The following is a 14,985-nucleotide window of genomic DNA, read 5'->3' on the forward strand; positions in this document are numbered from 1 at the left end:
TATGGGAAAATTTGTATTTCAAAAGAAGTTAATGGATTCTATGGGATTTTGTACTGCAATATATTGGATCACTCCACGACTTGCCTTCTGTAACACTTAATTAATTTATGTAAATATTGCATACAATAAAGCTTATTCTATGTACATATACATCTGATGTGATACTTATTTCTTGTTTTCCTAAATGCAAAACTAGATTAACTAATTGAGGCTAGCCTATATAGACTACAAGAGTTATAGACTATACGTTAACTATACCAAATGGTACAGACTGCATGCCCGACTATAGCTTAGGTTTTTAGGAACACCACGTCTGGAAGCAGCCGTCTGTTACAACTCACATCACACACACACACACACATCACACACAGACATTGCAAACGTCTTTTTTTTTTTTGGGGAAGCTGTAAAGTATACAAGATGCAAATGTAAATTGCAAGCGGCAAAGGCTTTTAAAGTGCGAGACAAGTGCGACGAGTGCCGACTGAAGCTGATTGTTTGCGACGTTAATAATGGGCGTGGCACACACAAATACACATGCATATATACAGAAAAGAGTGGAGATTGTGAGGCAAAGTCACCTTGGATATGTCCGTTCTTTCAGATAGCTTTTAAAATGAATTTAAAAGGTTTAGCAGAAAATGGAAGTTGGTAGAGAGTTAGACAGAGATAGATAAAAGAGAGTGGGAAAGATATAGAGAGAGAGAGAGGGAGGGCGCTCATGCTTCAATCAAATGCAAATTATGCACAAAGGGGAACTCACCTAATGCTGTTGCTGCGATTCATGCGCGGGCTCTGCACGTAGGGCGATTCGTTGCCTTGCACTGGCATTTGCCCCACTGTGCCGGAGCCGCGGTTGTGCAGCATCTTGTGTCCGTGTCGAGTCATTGCCGGCGAGCCAATCTGCATCTGGTCGATTGAGTCGCCATCGGAGAGGCGACTGCCCGCCGTATTGCTATGCTTCAGCCACATGGCGTACGAGCTGTACTCGGGCTTCACCTCGGCGTAGGTCTGGGTGTCAGAGAGCGAACCATCGTGACGAGTGCTGCCGCCACGTGTCGAGATTCTATGCGGGGGGAAGAGGAAATAATATCATGTGAATAAAGATATTTAACTGTTGAGATTGCAATTGATTCATTGATTGATATTAATTGATGCACTAATTGACTAGGTAATAGTGTGAAGATTTACTGACTTCAGAAAACTTATTGGCGACTACAGATATTCTAAATATCTGACTGTTTTGTTAAATCAGTCAATCTGATTGACTGCCTCTTAGATTGTTCAATAGGTTATTTGATTAACAACTAATTTTTAGAATGAACAAGGCTTTGACCAAGTGACCAATTGATTGAGTACTTTGATTATTCTTCTCATTTATTTACTAAGTGATTGATGATGTATATATGCCAATATAATAATGCTCTACTTTGTATATATTACACTTGCTTTATATATGTATGTATATTGTGGCTAAAATATTGATTGATGCTGTGTGTAGATATAATAATATTAAATTTTCTATATGTATACATTATATTTTCCTTATTTATATTATGATAGAGTGATGCACTGATTGAGGGTGTGCATTTTTGATTGGCTTATTAATTTACTGATTGACTTTATTATTTACTATGAATATTTTTATTTACTATGAATATTTGATTGAAAGACTAACAGCATGTTCGCTTAATGGATGATTGACGGGCTGCATTTATGATTGAAGTAAATAACTTTGGCTTTTGGTTATTAAAGGTTTTGCTGACTGGCTCATTGATTGATTAACTGATTTAATGATTTGCTGACTGACTTAGTATGACACATAGGCTTAGGACTGGCCAATCAACTGACTGCACATTGAGTTAATTGAATTAATCTTAAAGTGACATAAGCGAATAGATTGACTCTTCGGTGTTGATTGACAGTCTATATAGACTATATATCCAATACATGAACAAGTGCATTGAGTAAATAATTACTGATTGACTGATGGATGCCAGCTAGTTTAATTAAACAAGCTAATTGATCGACTAGCTAGCCCTATCTATTTATTAATATCCTCTACCCAGTGGTAAGTACTTCCTTATACACATCTTTAATCCCAGCAGTCTCACCTGTGCTGAAAGACGTGCATGTCGCTGCCTGGCTTGGGCAGACTATGCGAGCCCGTGGCCAAGCGCTCCCGTATGGACTGGCTCAGCTGCGTGGCCGTCGGACCCGTCAGCGAGAAGCTGCGATGCTGCGTGTTTGGGGGCAGCTCTGAAAGGAAAAACTCAGATGAATAAATGGGACCCAGAGAGGGCGTCTGTCCACTCACTGTTCATGTCATTGGGCAGAGTCTGAGTGCCGCCTGTCACCTTGCGGCCGCTGGCAGTGCGCGGCACCGCAGACACGTGGGCGGTGCGGCCGCAGGGCAGGCCGTTGACCATGCCCTGGCCACCGCCCACGGCCATCAGCATGGCTATGTTCTGCTGCTCCGCCGTGGAGGCGATGCTGCCATTCGCGCGCTTCACATAGCCAAAGCTGGGCGGCACGCCCTTGGTGCGCGACGAGGAGGCCGACGGTGAACTCTGCTTGGAGGAGCTGCCGCTGCCGCCGCCCATGCTGCGACGCGACGGCGAGGACTTCTCCGACTTGTCCGCCTTGTGTCCGTTGAGCGGCTCTGGCATTTTGCTCCAGTTGTCGCGTCCATTTCTTGAGCCCGGGCGATGATGTGGACTGCCGTCCATTTTGCTGCTGCTACTGTTGTTGTTGTTGTTATTATTGTTGTTATTGTTGTTGTTGTTGATGTTGCTGCTGTTGCTGTTGCTGTGATTGGTGCTGGAGCCGCCGCTGGAGCTGGCCTGGCTGGCCGCCGAGCTGCCGTTAGCAGCGGTCCCAATGCTATCAAGCGAGCCGCGACTGCTGCGAATGCTGTGCAAAAGATAGAGAGAGAGAGAGAAAGAGAGAAAATTAGAGGTAAAGTGGCAGTTGGCATGGTAAATAGGTAGATATGCTAATGTATGTAAATTAATGCTCATGAATAAATTCTCTCAAAGTCCATTCCGTCAGGACAGGGACACAAATGATTATTGATTATATATTTTTGTATATCTGATTTTGTCAATATACGCTTCAATATAATGATATTGAAATACCCTATGTACATTCATGAAAACTTATTTATAATACCATAGCATGGCATTAAGTTTATCATTACTCTTTGAAAATCATAATTCCCAAACTTTATTATTATTTTATTTGATCACGATCTTTAGAACTTAAGTCACAGCTGTGATTACCGTGATGCTGAATTGGAGTTGAGACAAGTGATATGAAAGTAGAGATTGATTTTATAGTGGGCGTTAAATAGTTGTGATAGTAAGCCCAATGATCATTAATGAGCTAGTATAGAAGAGGTATGAATAGATGGCATACAAATATTATTATTAAAAGATTAAGTTTGTTAAAAGATAAGATGGGGTAGAGTAGTTAGATGAATTCAAATTAAATATTCCCTATTGATATTTTGTTTTAGATAATTAAACTTACTTATATTTATATAATAGTCCCTACTGCATTTATACATAGTGTGTTACCAAGTAAGTTCTCAGTTGATCATGGCTCACATTGGCCTACTCTCATGTTAATTTACCTTTTCAACTGATTCTCAGTTATATTACACGCTCGTAATGGACTCATGAATTAGGGTCAGCTATTTCGAAAGGACTCTCAACTACGGAGGCCTAATTGTCTGGCTAAAAGAGCTGACCTCAGCTCAGCTCAGCTCAAACCCCAGGCCTGTGCATGGGGATGGCTGTCAATTAAAAGCGGCAATTACACAAATATGTTGGCCACGTCTGACTACCAACAGTGCCGGCAATAAGTATGTTCCGCCCGCCCACCGAGCACGTGCTGCGAGCCACTGCATAAATTAGTGACTAAATTAAAAATTACACAACAACAATTTTAAATAGCTCCACACGAACGCTAACAAACACCTAAAAACAAAAACAAAAATAAGCTAAAACACGCTAAAGCGCACCGCGGGCCATTTGTTTATGGCCTTTTGCAGCTCTCGTCGCCGTTGTTGTTGTTTGACTGGCCAACCAAATTACGCTCTGTGCATGAAATTAGTTTACCATTGGTCCGTACTGCCGACTCGAGGGGCTTTGGCCAAAACAGTAAAGGCCAACTGAGCCGAAAGCCCGCCTCGAGCCGAACATGCATGGAATTTGCTGCTGCCACAGAAAGTATATTACGAATGCGTTTCTGCCAGCAGGATAATATAGTAGGACCCGACAGCTGGGCAACGCACTAGCAAAGCCAGGCAGGCACTACACGAGGAAGTGCAGAGGTAGAGTAAACTACTTTTAAACACAAAAGGCATAGACAGGCGAATAAAATATGGCGAAGAGCAACTGGAGCGTTCACTGAAATACAGTGCAGCCTCAATAGAATTAGTTATTCTGTGCAGCTAAAGTAAAGCACTAAACTTAACTGACTTAATAATATGAGTATTTGTGTATATGAATGCCAGCTACTGCGTAAAATTCCAAGTAGATTTACCTTTTTGTGCTCCAGGAACATTTCAATATATTGTACCAATATATTTTATACTCTAACCTAGACACAAACATTTATAAAGAAATAAGTACATTTTATATATATACCCCGTGTAAATATATAAAATTTAAATATTTACTCAAATTTTTTAATTATTTAAAGCTTTCTCTAAATGTGTTTTATTTCAGTTCAGGCTACCCTCTGCTTTCTCCTAGCCTTCTTAACGTTTATTAATGGCATATCCCTTGCCCGCCTCCTGCTGCTTCTGATGACGTCTGCTGCTGTTTTTTCGACAGTTTTTCCAAATTTATGCGCCATTTTCCTTTTGCGTTTCGTTTTCCGCTGGGAATGGCAATTGGAATGGTCAGCTGTTGGGTTTTTGTATTGCATTTCAAATGAATTGCAGCTTAAGAGTTCAGGCGAGTTCAGGCGCAAAGCATGTGCAATATACAATGTATGCGATATAGGTATATGTGGTACACTTGGAGAAAAAGTCGAGTCTATCATAAATAAGCATATAAACTTTAAAGAAATTCTTTCATTTTATCCAATTGGAATTTAACATCTTTTAAGTTTCATTTCAATTTAAAGCATTATCAGTTCGTACGTCTTCTTTCTCTAAGTGTACATTTATTGCATATAGAAATTAATATATGTATTTGCTTTTGTTTCAATTTCCTTTTTCCTTTTTTTTCAACTGGCAGTTGTCTGTCATCGTTTGAAAGCCACTTGGGTTGGGGCACATGTGGGTCATTTGCCAGCGCCACCAACTGACGTGGCAATCGTTATTGATTTTACCGACTTACAGCCCTCACCTGCCCCCACCCCTACTGCTGCCTCTACACCCTTCTCTTAGCCCTCCCTTTTGCATATTGAGTGTGCGACAATTTATGAGCTTTATGTGTCACTTCTGACGCTCACTTTCACTCTCCCACACACAGATGCACTCACACACTCGCACACACACATTAAGGCAGACAGTCACGCATATTTCCAAGGGCTGCCTCTCACTCTACTCGACTTTAGAGCACCCTTCCTGGACTGGACGTCTCAGTTACAGCTCGTTTCTCTTTTTTCTGTTTCTGTTCTGCTTCTTGTTCGCTGTTATTGCTGTGTAGCTCACCCACTCCACTCCACTCCACTCCTCTGCCGCCTTATAGAGAGCTGGCATATCTAAACGGTAATTGCTTGCCAGGGCGTAGTTGCGTTTTATGGCCCAGACAGCTGTTTTTCAGCACCCTCCGCATTCCGGAGGGTTCATTCACGTGCTTAAATCATAGCACACTATTCAGCGGAAATTGCAGAGCTCTTAAAGCCGTCGAGCCACATACCACAATTATCTAATTTATCAGCTTGCCCAGTGCAATTAAATCAAAAGCGCATAGATCTAATCTCTCTCTCTCTCTCTCTCCCTCCCTCTCTCTCTCTCTCTCTCTCTCTCTCTCAATCCCTCTAGAACACCAACTGCTTTAAATTGCCTTTATTAAATTTTATGGCGGATGGCAAAAGCAAAAAAACCAAAAAGAAAAGCCAAAAAATTCTCGGAGCATTTGCAGTTGGCGATTCGCTGTTTTCGCTTTTTGGATTTCGCGTGCTTGGCCAAATCAAATTTCATGGGGCAATTGAGAATATGAAATCCTATTCAACACAGCCAAATGAAGTGAAAATATTGTTAGCACTAGCCAAATAATGGTCAAACAAAACACTTCAGAGCAATGCGCGATAACTGAAGTAAGAGAATTTATTTTTTAAGAATTGAATATAAATTCACAAATTCTATAAAGAGTTGGTCTATATTCCTTTAACTTATATTCAAGTCTATATTCCTTTAACTTTATGTCAAAGATAAGATCGTAAATTTAAGCGAATCGATAGATATGGCATGCCAGTCACAAATTTATGCGTTGGCTAATTTGGCGCACCTATCCCTTTACCAGCTCTTTCATCTCTTTCTCCTTTCTCATAATTTATTAAGCATTTGCCGAAGAGCATATTTGCCGCTCGAGGGGCCGCTGGGCCGAAGTGATATGGATATTCAAATAAATTGTATTATTTATTATGAGAATCGACTGGAAGGCCGACACGCCCAATTAGTTTTGATATATGGCCATTGAGAATGTTGCAGTAAGCGGCTTAGACATGAAGTTTGATCGTTGACTCTGGGCCCGTTCAATACAATCCTTTGCCCCACTAGCTGCTGGGTCTTTGGCGCTGTTGTGCTCGCCTTTTGTCATTTTAATTGAAAACGTTGCCCATTCACTCAGTCGCCCACGCCTTTGTTACGCGTGAAGAGTTGAAGCAATTGTAGTCGCTGCTTTTGGCTGGTTTATTTGGCCAACGTCTAAGCTTCTATCGGCTGGCTTCATTGTCTGTCAATTCTCAGTCTGTCTGTCTGCCTTGCTGCCCTTCAGTCGCTTTCCTCTTCTTCTTCTCTTTTTTTTTCTCAATTGCACGCCTGTTTGCACATTCAAGCTGTGCCTAGAGCCTGAAGCTTTACACTTGGCTGCACAGCTGTGAGGCACCTCACAACTACACGCACAAATGGAACACTTATTTCTATACGTTCGCGTTTACGAATTATATAACTCGGCGACAGCATCGACTGAACGACTTGCATAAATTATTTCTGCAATTAACGCCAAATAAAAATGAAGCACCGGCGCACGTGGCGTATGCGCAATATCCACAGCAACATTTTACTTCTCTGCTTCCTCTACTTTTTCTTTGTGATGCTGTTGTTGTTGTTGTAGTTGCTTTTAATGTGCTGTAATTAGCGCCCAGCTGACCAAGCCGAAGTCCGCGTCAGATTGCATCCATCATAACGCCAACATTTCGTTATGCCATAAACAATTTGTCTCGCAAGTTGTTGAACTTAAGTTGATGTCAGAGTGACAATGTTTCATAAATATTTAAAGGCAACATGAGGATAAAGTGAATCTGCAATCTGTTATAGATTACATTCTTCTCAAAAAAAAAAATAAAATAAATAAACAAAAGAACCTTCAAAATTGAAAAAATAGATAAACGCTTCGAGAAGTTCTGCTTAAATATGGCAAGGCTATTATAATACCCTTGTTAGCATTCAGAATGGATGCGATGAGTATTCAATTACTGGAAAGATAAGCCCAAGCATAAGTAAACACGCAACAGCTTTTTTTTTCCCTTTAGCAATTTCTAAAAAGTTGAAATGGTGCAGATACCGGGAAAAACACACGAACTGCGAGGGATATATCAACCTGATGCGAATATTAAAAATATATATTTGGCGTGTTCTTTACACTACATCCTAATATCTGAGTATATTTGCACAAAATATATTTCGCTTTATAAAAGTATATTTTAAGGAATCTTTATCAAATTTCATTTAAATTAATATTTAATTTCGTATAACCAAACATTAATATATTTGTACATATATCAAAAGTATTTTGAAATTCGAATTATTTGCTCTTATTGCATATTTCATATCCTCCTTACCTCTTATTCTCATCGACTATTCACAATTACCTTAGTAAACTTAACTGTAAGATGTCAAAAATATCCCTACAACAATGTCACCAAAGACCTGTCCAATAAAAGGAAAGCAAACAAAAATGAGCACATATACAGAGGTGGTCAAAAGTAATTACACACCGAGCTTTTTTCTGCATGCTCAGCTTTAAAAGCTTGTTGTTGTTGTTGTTGTTCGCTGTTTTTGAAAAAAAGCTTTTGTGTCATAAAGCTTATTCTGTGTAGAAGCGATCGGCAAAAAGAAATTGCTAAAATAACGGTACAGGTTCGTAGATATAGCAAAAAGAACAGTTACCTAGAGGTTGTCAAAAGTATTTACACACATTTTTTTTGCGTCATAAGTATTTACACAATGTAAATTTGCCTTTAGTCTTTGATTTGCGTTGATCATGTGCGGTCTTTGACTAAGATCGGAATTCAATTTGTAGTTGAAATTGTAGATGTGCTGTAAAATGGTAAAAACAAAGGAACTATCAGTCGAAACAAGATCCGAGATCGTAACCAAGTTTAAGAGTGGTGTTGGGGCATCGGAGTTGGTAAAGATATTCAAAATATCTAGAAAACGGTGTATAACTTGGTTAACAAAAGGGATACACTTGGAAATTTGAATAATTTACACCGAAGTGGGCGAAAGCCAGCATTGAACACCAGGGAATGCAGAAGACTTGTCAGCACATTCGTAGAAAACCCCGAGATAAGCCCAGTTAAAGTGTCTGCAGCATCACAACAGATAATTGGTAAACATGTCAGTGATGCTACTATTCGTAGAAGGTTAAAGGATGTTGACATAAACACCTATGTCGTCCGAAAAATCATTGATATCTCGGAAGCAAACAAAGCAAAACGTCTTGCTTTTGCTTTAGAGTACATTGAAAGCCTTTGGAGTTTTGGTACAACATTTTGTGGACAGATGAGGTTGCATTTCAGTTTCAAGGCTCATTTCGAAAGACTTTTTATGCATTTAAGTCGACAAAATAAAAACTGCAGTGCAGCCTCTTAGCAGGTTTGGAGGTGGCACAGTAATGTTTTGGGGTTGCATGTCGTACTATGGTTTTGGAGATTTTGTGCCAATAGAGGGCACTCTGACCCAATCACGATATTTGCACATATTAAATGACAATGCTTTTACTTCGGCGAACAAACTATTTCCAACAATCGAATGGGTATTGCAGCAAGACAATGCTCCATGCCACAAAGGCTCAATACCCACCAAGTTTTTGGCGGACTTAGATCAAGCAATCCTGCCCTGGCCTGCGCAAAGTCCGGACCTTAACATTATTGAAAATGTTTGGGCTTTAATAAAATCCAAACGGCTATTCAAAAAGGACCGGAAACGGGATGATACCATTCAGGAAGTTACCGGAATATGGTCGGAGCTCACAGTTGACTTCGCCCGATCATTGGTAACATCAATTCCAGCCAGGCTTCAGGCTGTAATTGACGAAAAAGGGGGAATGACAAAATACTAAATTAAATAAATAAACCCTTTATTATGTTCAACAAAAATTAAAAATAAATAACATTAATTAATGCCATTAAAAAATGTTTAAATTTTGTGTAAATACTTATGACGCAAAAAAAATGTGTGTAAATACTTTTGACAACCTCTAGGTAACTGTTCTTTTTGCTATATCTACGAACCTGTACCGTTATTTTAGCAATTTCTTTTTGCCGATCGCTTCTACACAGAATAAGCTTTATGACACAAAAGCTTTTTTTCAAAAACAGCGAACAACAACAACAACAACAAGCTTTTAAAGCTGAGCATGCAGAAAAAAGCTCGGTGTGTAATTACTTTTGACCACCTCTGTATATACATATGTGCATATGCATGAGTATGTTGAATATCCCTGAAGAGCTAGACCTCTATATTTATGTATGCAATGCAATGGATATACATTGCATTGCATACACACCACTAGAACTATTGCTATTGCTGTCGCGTTCTATCCCATGAGACGCAATAGGAACGTAAATTGAATTATTTATTATATGCATTACAAACGTATGAAACGTGATGTTTATAGGGTATCCGAAGTGCAGTCTTATTTTTGCACGAGATCTCGTTACTCATTTGGTTTGCCGTGCATATGGGGGAAGGGGCGATTTCGATTAACAAAGGCAGCTGAACTTCCGCATTTGATGGCCTACATGCCGCAGCGCCATGCCGCCCTTGCGGATGGCCAGTGTTGGTAAATGGCCGCCGCATTTCATTTATTAAAACTGTCAACAGGCGTTAAAGCAGGCTGACTTATCAGCAGCAAGGCCGGAAGCACGCACACACACAGCTGGGTGCCCCGCATACCCCGCATACCCCGCCGCCTAGGCCTGCTCTGTGTGCCTGATAAAATGTTATGAATGGAATTCCGACAGCTCTGTGTGTTAGGCACATTAATAAAAGTGTCGAAGCTGAGCTGTGCCAGCTACCAGGCAGAGTGGCTGGGGGTGGGGAGATGGCGAGGTGTGAACGGTACACGGAATCTCCCACGCACGCAACCTTCAGCAGCGAGTGCTTGTCGACGCGATGTTCGGCCTTGCAACGGCAAAGCCTGAAGCGTGCAACATGGGATAACAACAGCTTGTAGCCTTTTGGGCAACATATTTGCCACATTTGCAACATTTGCCTGCTGACTGTGTCAAGGACCGTGTCGATGGGTAGACAAGCGAGACAGCGAGCGAGCGAGCAAGCGATGCTGAAAGAAAAACAATTAAGTATGCTCGACTAGCAGATACCCCGTGTGGACAGTTAAGGAATTGAAAGAGGGTGGGTAGATTATATGGGGGATATGTAGCGGATATTAACATTAAGCTCAATTGCTGTTGCTAACTAGAATATATCCTATACAAAACTATAGAGACTGTAGATTGAGTCTGAGATTGTAGATTCAGGTAGATAGCTCCACTATGAAATTGAATCAGCTCTTAAAGATTGATAGAAAATATAAAACTGAAAAGCAGATATAATAATGATATTAAGTTGGTCTGTTCAGCTAAGAGATACTCTATGCAATTGCATTTACAAAATTTTGTAATCAGTGTAACAGAATAATTTAATATAATTCTTACCAAAGTGAGATATGTCAAAAAGCAGAGAAGTAGATATATGGAAAGTATCTTTTACAAAATATACTCCAATATTATATAAAACAAGCAAATATACACTGATGGCATAAATATTTATACCTAAACAATATGCTCTTATGCAGGCATATTGAATGGGGTATGAATGGGTGTAAAGAAAAGCGAAAAACTGGAATCGAGGAAAAAACAATAGGTAGAGTGAGTGAGGCATATTTGTAGGCGCACATCAATTATACAAGTGCCAAAAGAACGAGCGGCAGGACGATGGCGAGAAGTCCTTTGGCTGCTGTCTTGTCGCAATTGTTTGCCTTTTACGACTTCCCAGCAGCCATTGACAGTGGCAATAAATTATGGTTTGGGCATAACAATGACTCTGAAATATCTGTCCTTCGTTTCAGCATTCTTTTATATTTTCTTCTTTTTTCGTTTCGGATGAATCGTGTGAGCAGAGTAGCCATAAAGCCATAGACGAAGCTGTAAAAGCGTCTCAAATACTTGACTCAAAGCCTCCAATCAAGTGAGATACGCTGCAGCAAACACTCGACGCTCTCGCTTCAACCATTCGCGCTCTCTTTCTTTTGCTCGTGGACGCTTCCCACTTTCTGTAAAAGTTTTTCGAAATGAAAATTCCAAGACAGACAGCGTGGCATCCAGTCTTTGAGCAGTCGCAAATGCAAATTAAATTAAACACCAAACTTTGCTAATATGCTAAGCCAAACTTTAGAACAACCCTTAACACGGAAAAACAAAAAACAAAAAAAAAATAAAAGGTTTACCCTAATGACTAAGAGTTGAGTTTAGCACATTTAATTAAACAAGGTACAAATTACATGAAACATGAAAGCAAAGTTTCGCCAAAGCACTCGAGAAGCGAAGCTATTCGCTTGCCATTAGCGTAGGGTATATAAAGTATAAAGTATCGACGCCTAAGAGATACGTCGAAGATCCCTCTTATAAATTTTAATCTTCAACTTTCTTAAATACAGTTCTTAAAATTTAAATTAATACTGAGCTAATACAAGTCAAGATGGCTCTATATCATATATAAGCAAATATCAAAAGCCTGGGACTATTAGGGTGATGTAATGATTCCAAAGAGTTTATAAAAAAATCATATTTAAAGACGAAGAAACTTATTTCTTATTTGAGAGTAAAATTTTATATAAGAAACATCCGAGCCTGAGTTCACTGAAAACACACTAAGCCTGTTTTCGCTTTCTGAATATCGGATTGACCTCTATCATCCATTTGTCTCATAAATCAAATTTTGCTCAGGAAAGATCTGTATTTCCATTTGACTTCATTTGGTAGATTGAGACAAGTACTTAGAATAGTTTTTACAAAAAGTTAAGTATTGGACTGTTGACAATGTACTGATGACAGAATAGTAGAGCAGAATAGTAGAGGTATTGCTATTAGCCTATCACAGTGGTAAATGGGAAATATTAGAGAATATATAAGAAAATCCCTTATATTGTACAATATATACTCCAAGCAAGACGGGCCTTGAGTAAATATGTCAACATTGCGCTAAAATTTTATGAAAGACATCAAACAAGCAATTAAACTTTAATTCAACTTGATATCGAAGAAGAAGTTACAAGTTATCGTCTCGCATTTCGATCTATTGAAAAGTCAGGCCTCATTAGCAGTTGGAAAGTGTCGCAGAATCAAGCTATAAATTGCAAAGGAGATTGCATATTGTGTTTCGGTTTAGAGTTCATTAAAGTGCAATGAACTTGTTACGTGACAGGGCTGTAGACTCGATGGAAATGGGCATGGCCATGGCTATGGGTTATACTTAAAGAGGGTGCACATTTTGGGGTCAGTCAGCTAGCGAGCCAGCCACCCTCTGGCTAGGTAAATGGCACTTAATTTAATGTTGAATTTATGGGAGACGCTCCGTGGCTAATAAAAACGCCTCACAACATAAAACGTCCATATATATGTATATATACAAAATGTATCGAATGAGAGACTCACACAGGACAACAGGAAAATAAACAGGCTAGAAATGGGTTAAACGAGTTGGCCTAAAAACATCAAAGATTGCCGCAGTTGAAAACGCCGCAGCGTAAACACTTTGCATGATTTCTGGCCATAGAAGGATTGCAATATGGAGTAGCTTATATACATTTATATATGCAGACTTGTCTGGAGACTCCTTTCGGATGACTCACATGCTCTACGAAGCACATTGTGCATTCGTGAAAGACAAAGAGAGTGAGAGAGGGAGATAAGGAGCGAAGGAGTTAGAAAGAGAGGTCTGACTGCAAGCACTCTTCACACTCAAGACGAAAATCGATGGCGAAATGTGATTACCTAGCGGAATCGCAGAGAGAGGCGTTAGGAGGGCCTTGCGTGACGCCTTGAAAGGCGAAGCGTCGTGTGTACAAACAAGCTAAGCAACCTCTAACAAATGAGTTTATTAATGAAAAGCACAAGCAGCTGAGCTCAGCCAGAGGTGAGACGCATGACAGAGAGTGGGCGGTACTCATGTTGGGTTAGGGGCTCTGCTAGGATAGTTCAGGCTGCATTTTGATGAGGACATGTTAATTATACGTTCCTCGCACTCAATAGGGGCTAAGCTTTTCGAGCTCGAACTTCTAAGGCTTAGTCTCCTTCTGTTCTAAGGAAATGGAATCGAGTGCCCAGGTAAACTTTGTTCCAAATCGTATTATAATCATTATTTTTTGTATTTAATTAATATAACAAAGTTACAAACTTTTAGCTGAACTTTTCTATACTTTTCTAGATATGAGCGAGTTTCCATATAATCTATTATTAGGGTTCAAGTGCTTGAAATAAGCTTATATCCTATATCTTGATATGCTTTACAATATGAAAATGAAAACTTTTGCACCACTAATAAAAGAAATGAAAATAATATAATGTTTTAAATTAAATTCTCGGATCTTATAAAACCATGAGCTACACCTAAAAATATTTAATACAATTCATAATATACTTTATAATTTATTCATAAGCAAGGAAACTATTAAGCAAATAAGTATAATCTAAATACATTTTAATGAACTATATTTTTCTGACATATGTTAAATACGTAAATATATATTAAGAATTTCGGTTAATACAAGGATTATTGGATCCATAACTACTCTCGATTCCACCTTGAATCTATGTACATAGTTGAGTTGACCTCCATGTCTGAAACACTTCATGTGAATATTTTGATATGATGATTTTTTTCTTAGAAAGATATTCCCCATCCTTTAATTATTATTATGGACATTTTCATATTGTTGGTTTGGTTTGTTATACATTATCGTATTATAATTGTCAGGATATTATAGTTTCATGTGTGTCCGGACTCGAAGGTTTTTAAGTAAAGAGAATTTCAAAAAATATTTATGTACGAATTATATCTATGTGCATACACCAAAGTCAAAGAATTGTTATGATCAATTTTGTTATAATATATATATATATTATATATTATATATATATTATATATAATATATTATATTTTTTTTCTTCTCATAAAACTTGCAGCTTTTGAATTCAAATATATTGCCATTTTCGAGCACTACAAGTAGCCGAATTTCTTACTCTTGGAATATCCTACGATAAAATTCAGCTCTATCTGAAACTTTTAGTTTATATTTATAGCGAATATATTATATTATGTACTATACAATACATTGGCACTTAGGCTCCCAAATCTTGGTTCGTTTCCATATTAGAATCTCAAATCATACTCTAAGCGGTAATTACTTGGCTTAGGGTGTATGCACAAAGCAAGGAAAGCGGCTCGTGCCATGGGGCAACTGGCACCACATGCTGCCCTGTGGCGCCACAAAGGCTTAGCCCGCTTAGCCTCAGTTACAT

The 14,985-nt window shown here is 39.1% G+C and overlaps 1 protein-coding gene across 8 annotated transcripts in view; it reads right to left on the reverse strand.

Annotated features, from left to right (window-relative positions):
* LOC6578020 (protein sickie) overlaps window positions 1–14,985 on the reverse strand; it is a 299,838-nt gene that overhangs the window by 46,446 nt on the left and 238,407 nt on the right. For 4 of the 8 annotated variants that reach the window (XM_015165950.3, XM_032729136.2, XM_015165946.3 and 1 more), the window contains 4 exons: window positions 2,318–2,913; window positions 2,115–2,259; window positions 764–1,066; window positions 582–608 (listed from right to left, as the gene is read on the reverse strand). In XM_015165950.3, coding sequence (XP_015021436.1) covers window positions 582–608; window positions 764–1,066; window positions 2,115–2,259; window positions 2,318–2,913 — 1,071 coding nt within the window. The remainder of the gene's footprint in view (window positions 1–581; window positions 609–763; window positions 1,067–2,114; window positions 2,260–2,317; window positions 2,914–14,985) is intronic. The other 4 variants (XM_015165951.3, XM_032729137.2, XM_002003915.4 and 1 more) reach the window with 1 other exon arrangement.

The sequence above is a fragment of the Drosophila mojavensis genome, unplaced genomic scaffold (genome assembly GCF_018153725.1).
Source record: "Drosophila mojavensis isolate 15081-1352.22 unplaced genomic scaffold, ASM1815372v1 contig_49, whole genome shotgun sequence".
Taxonomy (NCBI): Eukaryota; Metazoa; Arthropoda; class Insecta; order Diptera; family Drosophilidae; genus Drosophila; species Drosophila mojavensis.